Genomic DNA, 7,339 nt, shown 5'->3' on the forward strand with positions numbered 1-7,339 from the left:
AGTTGTGGAAAACACACACAAAGATGTTCTGCAATCAGAACTGCAAACGTCGATCTAGCTCAGTCTGGCAAATAATTCAACATTGCCAATGTTAATGTATGAAGATTACCACATACAAGGACACTTGGGAAATGAGATCAAACAAGTTTTAAGGGCTGCATCTGAGGTCTGAAGCAATCCACCAAAGGCAGTAGAAATTAAGTTACAAAACCAATATATGTCCCATCCCAGGTTTGTATGAAAAGCTCTGAACAAAGCTAATTTGCTAGGAAAAAGTCACATCATGAGAAAATTCCGTAGTGTGCACTGTGACATTGGTTGCAGCAAGTTCAGCTAAAGTACATGTGGATAAACAAGAACCTGATTCCATGCCAGCACTGACTCATTTTATTGCAAGAATTTTCTTCCTTTTGAAAGGCATGATGCCGATTCCCCTCCTTTTTCAAAAATAAGAATCCAAGTGACGGATACAGTAAGAATCCTTAAGCTACAATTGCAAATGCATGGTAGAGTTACTTCTCAAATGCTCAGTAGTAACTTGTTTCACCTCTATTGATCTGAAAATAGGAGCGCTTACCATAGAGAGAGAATGGTTGCCGCCTTGCTGGGAACTATCACATGACTTTCAAAATGGTACTACCTCCGTCTCAAAATATAAGACGTTTTTGTAGGCTAAACTACCAATGCAACCAATGTTTTTGTAGTACTGTAATACTAATACAACTACAGAACAACCAATGCAAGTCTAAATATAGACAGTTCTATATAGACCAATGATCTCCAATCAAATTGACAGACCATCAAAAGGTAGATCTACGATACTAAAATCAAAATAAGTTATGAACTGAACAGGAAACAGAATTTCGACTCAAACCTGCCCCAACATGATAAAATGGATACAGGGTATTTACATCTGAAATTGCTCGTACAACATTCATTGGTTGATGGCCAACACATCACCTAATCATGTACAACTTCCGTAACAGGACTTGTTCATCTCAACTAGAGACCGGTGTCCAATCCTCTGAAATGGCAGGGTTACAACCAGCACGTTCTCGCAAGGATGCAAATATATACCAGAAAAAGGTTTAGACCTCCGTACAACAACAATACTAGGCATAATACCTGATGATTCAAGCAAGCCACACAACTTGCCTTCGTCAAGATTAGCTGCACACTAAAATCACTCAAACTTCGCACACATTCTCATATTTACAGAACTTATTGTCCGATCCCCCCTCTAACCTCAATATTCTATCCTCACAGGCCGAAATACGAAATTCCTAGCCTTGGGGGAGCATAGCAAGGTTGCCAACGACACAAAAAAGCTAGTCATCGTGCTGATAGAGAACGCCCCAAGGGACACCCATCCATTCTCTCCATGCCAGTCACTGAGCCAGCCATGACGATTATTTCCTGAAATTTTCCCTTCTGGCATCGTTGCATCCATAGTGCACCCTTCCCCACCGCATATCCCAGGGTTTCCTGCCAACGCTCCTGGGAATTTCCGCAACCCATCGGTTGTTGGCAAAGTCCCAGATAGGCTATTGTAAGAGAGGTTAAGCGCCTCGAGCTCTGTCATGGCAGCAATTACAGGAGGCACCTCCCCTGACAGCCCATTATGTGAGAAGTCCAGCGTCCGCAGCCTCCCCATCCCCCCAAGCCCTGCAGGGATCTGCCCAGCTAAGTAATTGCAAGAGAGGTTCAGGTACTCCAATCCCTTCATTGCAACCAACCCTTCAGGTATCTCTCCATGGAGCAAATTCGTTGATAGATCTATACCAGGAGCTACCCGAAGATCATAACCAAGCTCAAGCTGCTGACCTGTGGAATCTACAGATGCTGACACAAACAATTGAGGTGAAATCATACCACGGCGGGATGGAATGCCCTGAGCACCACCTGCGCCATTAAGCACTGAACTTGCATTGAAACCACCATCAGGGATGAAACCCTCAAACCTATTGCCAGACAAATCAAGCCACTGGAGAACCGGGAATGAGAACATCCAATCTGGTAGCTGGCCGGAGAGCTGATTATCAGCCAGCGACAGGGACCTCAGGCTCTGCCATTTCGCCACAGCCCCACTGAGCTCCCCAGTGATCTCATTTCCCGACAAGATCACCACCTCAAGAGACCGGCAGCCAGCCAGCGGCAGCGGAATCTCACCAGATATCCGGTTGTTCGACAAATCTAGAACCTTCAGACTATCAAGTGCATCAAGCTCCGGCCGCAGCGCCCCAGAGAGCTGATTCCCCCCGAGACGGAGGTACAGAAGCTGGAAGCAGCCGGCAAGCCCCGCAGGCACTAGACCGGACAGCCGGTTATGTGACAAATCCAGCGCCTGCAAGTAGGTCAGGTTCCCAATCCCGGCTGGGATCTCCCCGGACAGCTGATTGTCCGCAAGGAACAGGCCCTGCAGGCTCCGTATAGCGGTTATCCCCGCAGGGATCTCGCCGGAGAAGCGGTTGTGGGAGAGGTCGAGGAGGAGGAGGCTGGATGCGTCGGGGTCGGCGACGATACGCGGCGGGACGGCGCCAGAGAGGGCGTTGCTGGAGAAATCGAGGGCAACGAGGCGCGAGGAGAAGGAGAACCACGGGGAAAGTGGGAACCCGAGAGAGTTGGACGAGAGATTGAGGGTGCGGAGGGCCGGGAGCGAGGCAGGGAGGCAGGTGGGGATGGCACCCGAGAGCGCGTTGCGGGAGAGGTCGAGGTCGACAAGCGAGCGCGGTAGGGAGCAGGCGAGCTCGCCGGAGAGCACGTTGGCGGAGAGGTCGAGCTCTCGGAGGCGGCGTAGGAGCGCGAGCGAAGGGGCCGGGAGCGGCCCGGAGAGGTTGAGGCCCTGGAGCGCGAGCGCCGCGACGGAGGGCGGAGCGGCCACGGCGGGTGGGTGGAGCGAGACCCCGAGCCAGGACGCGGAGAGCGGGCCGTGCCAGGACGAGAGCGCCGCGCGGGAGGGCGGGGAGAGGGACGCCCGGAAGGCGAGTAGCGCAGCGCGGTCGATGGAGGCGGGGGCCACGGGGAGCGGCCCGGCGGCGAGGAGCAGAAGCAAGAGGGCGAGGACGAGAGGGGTGGCCGGCATGGTGGTTCGGTTGTGGTGGCTAGGGTTTTGCGCGGTTTGAGCGCGGCCGGCGTGGCAGGTGGTGGCAGCCTGGGTGGGCAATGGGAGAGAGAGTGGATCAGTGACAGTGGAGCTGGAGCGGGGTGGAAGCTGCGCAGGCGTCGTGTGTGGGCGTGCCGTAATTTGGAGGAAATGGTGGCGACGGGGAAGAAGTCAATATGCTGGTTTTCTCGAGCCGGAATGCACGGGCTGGCGACGGCGCGTCCGCTGGTAAAAAGTAGTACTCCCTTCGTCCCGGACGTTGTTTTGCGATGGGAGAAAACAGCCCTCACGTGCCATTATCTAGTGAGCATAGCTAAAGACCTCACCCTCATGACCATAACATAATAAACATGGCTACTACTCCATCCTTAAGTCCACATCCTCCATTTTAGAGCCTATTTGGTTTTAAATAAGTCACCAACTTATAAGCTGAAAAGTGAAAAAAGTGACTTATTTTGTCAAACAGACCCGACTTATAAGTCACCCCAACTTATAAGTCATAAGTTGCTCCATCCCAACTTAAAACTTATAAGTCACACCCTTTTGCGTAGGTCCCATCACCTGCATGATGTTGATTGGTGTGGGAAGGTGTGTCAGGTGACTTATAAGTCAGGTGACAACCAAACAGGCGTGACTTATAAGTCAGGTGACTTATTGGAACCAAACAGGCCCTTAGTATAACACAAGACACATGTTTCCGCTTGTCGTCTTTGTCGTCCTCATCGCCGGTGGTCGTAGTACCAGTTGTCACTAACCCAGATTGGCCAGGTCTCTTAGCTGGATTGTTGAGCCGCCTTTGTGTCCGGCGAAGATCAAGAGCGTTAACCAAAGTTTTTCTTTATCATCTGGGTAATATAATAGGAAAATGCACGTCACATTATACATGTCCGTGTCATCATGTAAATTGAGTAGTTTGTGTCAGATAGATCGTGAAAACTTAGTTGGGCTCCTCATGCATTTTGATGGGAGTCACTGGGCCGAGTGAGACTTGTCGTACATGAACGCGACAGACAAAAAGATTCTTTCCATATCCCTAGTTTAATAAATTGAACTAAAACCATGCATCAGGTGAGCACATTTAAAAAAAATCCGCCAAGTTTTATTAATAGGTATATATGAAAAAAAAATAGCGACAGTACCTCCCAATTTTAAAGAAAACATGTTAAAAAAATGTTTGCCTTTTCAAATTTAAAGTTCAAAAAATATTTGTGTTTTTAAAATGTTTGCAAATTCAAAAATAATCACAACAGTACCTCCTAGTTCTAAAAAATTGTGGGTTTTAAAAAATACCAAGGTTTTAAAAAATAAATAAAAGAGAAACATTGTTCTTTTAAAAAAAATCAAGTTTAAAATTTCACGGTCCTTGCACTCCTTGATTGGTACAGCTCATGCGAGAAATCACTCGTTGGATCTTAACTTCCTGAGCATGGATCGAATGGACCTAAATGAGTTAGAAAGAATTTTCACGGAGGAGGAAGTTTGGACCATCATCAAAGAGATGCATGCCGATCGCGCACCCGGATCGGATGGGTTTAGCATCGCCTTCTATCAATGAGCCTGGCATGTAATTAAGAACGATATCATGGCGGTGTTACTTAAGATCTTCGTAGGAGATGGAAGGGGTTTTGCGAAACTCAACCGAGCATTGATTGTTCTTATTCCTAAAAAAAGTGGATGTCGGGCGAGTGGGTGACTTTCGTCCCATTAGTTTGCCTCGCGGCATGGCCAAGCTGTTTGCCAAGGTTTTGACCTCTAGAGCCCGACCACGGAGGAGAGATATTGTCACGTTCAATCAGCCAGCCTTCGTCAAAGGAAGGAACCTTCACGACAATTTTCTCTTAGTAAGGCAAGTGGCCAGGAAGATCAAAGGAGTTTTTCTCAAGTTGGATATTACTAGAGCTTTCGACTCCCTCTCATGGCCTTTCCTCTTCGAAGTTATGAAGGCCAAATGGTTCGGTGAACGATGAATGAGTTGGGTGTCCATATTGCTTCGTACTGCCTCTACTAGAGTCCTAGTTAATGGCATACCAGCCAGACGTATCTTCCATGCTCAGGGTTTACGCCAAGTTGACCCCATCTTACCGCTGTTGTTCGTCATCGGGATGGATGCCCTCACGACCATCTTTGTGCGTGCGGTGGAGGAACATGTCATAACCCCGTTCAGAGGCATCTCGGCCTGTCAAGGGCTATCTATATACGCGGACGACGTCGCGATCTTCATTCACCAGAATAGACAAGATTTGTGGTTTATAAAGGAAGTGTTGGATGCCTTTAGAGAAGCCTTTGTGATGCGAGTGAGCTACAAGAAGACTTCAGGAACACTTATCCATGGCAATCAGGCGGACAAGGACAAAGTTGCCTCCATTCTTCATTGTGATCTGAGTATGTTCCCATGCAAATACCTGGGATTGCAGCTCGCCATCAACCAACTAACTAGAGCAGCATGACAGCCCCTACTAGACCTTGTGAGACAGTTCATTCCTTCATGGTGGAGAGGTTTCATCGCGGTGAGACCGATGCACCAACTTCTAATTGTGGTGGCACCGGACTGAGTGTTTGACGGCATCAACAGCTGGACGCGGGTGTTCTTTTGGGCTCGCAGAGAGAAGACCAACGGGGGACAATTGTTGGGGAACGTTGCAGAAAATTAAATTTTTTTCCTACGGTTTCACCAAGATCCATCTATGAGTTCATCTAAGCAACGAGTCAAGGGAGTGAGTTTGCATCTACATACCACTTGTAGATCGCGTACGGAAGCGTTAGATGGAGCGGTGATGATGGAGTCGTACTCGCCGTGATTCAGATCATCGGAGATCCTAGCGCCGAACGGACGGCACCTCCGCGTTCAACACACGTACGGTGCGTGTGACGTCTCCTCCTTCTTGATCCAGCAAGGGGGAAGGAGAGGTTGATGATGATGGCTCCAGCAGCAGCACAACGGCGTGGTGGTGGTGGAACAGCAGCACTCCGGCAGGGCTTCGCCAACCACGTGACGGAGGAGGAAGAGGTGTAGCAGGGGGAGGGGCGCCAGGACTTCAGGGTGCGGCTGCCCCTCCCCCTCCCTTTATATAGGCCCCCAAGGGGGGCACCGGCCCTGGGAGATTCAATCTCCCAAGGGGGCGGCGGCCAAGGGGGGAGGAGTGCCCCCCAAGGCATGTGGTGCGCCCCCCCCCCCCACCCTAGGGTTTCAACCCTAGGCGCAGGGGGTGGGTCTAGGGGGGCGCACCAGCCCACTATGGGCTGGCTCCCCTCCCACTTCAGCCCATGGGGCCCTCCGGGATGGGTGGCCCCACCCGGTGGACCCCCGGGAACCTTCCGGTGGTCCTGGTACAATACCGGGTGACCCCGAAACTTTCCCGATGGCCGAAATACCACTTCCTATATATAATTCTTTACCTCTGGACCATTCCGAAACTCCTCGTGACGTCCGGGAACTCATCCGGGACTCCGAACAACATTCAGTATACTGCATACTCATATTCATACAACCCTAGCGTCACTGAACCTTAAGTGTGTAGACCCTACGGGTTCGGGAGACACGTAGACATGACCGAGACGGCTCTCGGGCAATAACCAATAGCGGGATCTGGATACCCATGTTGGCTCCCACATGCTCCTCGATGATCTCATCGGATGAACCACGATGTCAAGGATTCGAACAACCCCGTATACAATTCCCTTTGTCAATCGGTACGTTACAAGCCCGAGACTCGATCGTCGGTATCCCAATACCTCGTTCAGTCTCGTTACCGGCAAGTCACTTTACTCGAACCGTAATGCATGATCCCGTGACCCAACACTTGGTCACTTTGAGCTCATTATGATGATGCATTACCGAGTGGGCCAAGAGATACCTCTCCGTCATACGGAGTGACAAATCCCAGTCTCGATCCGTGTCAACCCAACAGACACTTTTGGAGATACCTGTAGTGCACCATTATAGTCACCCAGTTACGTTGTGACGTTTGGTACACCCAAAGCACTCCTACGGTATCCGGGAGTTACACGATCTCATGGTCTAAGGAAGAGATACTTGACATTGAAAAAGCTCTAGCAAGACGAACTACACGATCTTGTGCTATGCTTAGGATTGGGTCTTGTCCATCACGTCATTCTCCTAATGACGTGATCCCGTTGTCAATGACATCTGATGTCCATAGTTAGGAAACCATGACTATCTGTTGACCAACGAGCTAGTCAACTAGAGGCTTACTAGGGACGTATTGTGGTCTATGT

General features: G+C 49.8%; 1 protein-coding gene across 1 annotated transcript; it reads right to left on the reverse strand.

The window, feature by feature from the left end:
- Nucleotides 1-861: 861 nt before the first annotated feature.
- LOC119323616 (leucine-rich repeat receptor-like protein FASCIATED EAR2) lies at nucleotides 862-3,260 on the reverse strand. Its single transcript, XM_037597311.1, has one exon. The coding sequence runs from the start codon at nucleotides 3,080-3,082 to the stop codon at nucleotides 1,247-1,249; it is 1,836 nt and encodes a 611-aa protein (XP_037453208.1). The 5' UTR covers nucleotides 3,083-3,260; the 3' UTR covers nucleotides 862-1,246.
- Between the last annotated feature and the right edge of the window lie 4,079 nt (nucleotides 3,261-7,339).

The sequence above is a fragment of the Triticum dicoccoides genome, chromosome 6B (genome assembly GCF_002162155.2).
Source record: "Triticum dicoccoides isolate Atlit2015 ecotype Zavitan chromosome 6B, WEW_v2.0, whole genome shotgun sequence".
Taxonomy (NCBI): domain Eukaryota; kingdom Viridiplantae; phylum Streptophyta; class Magnoliopsida; order Poales; family Poaceae; genus Triticum; species Triticum dicoccoides.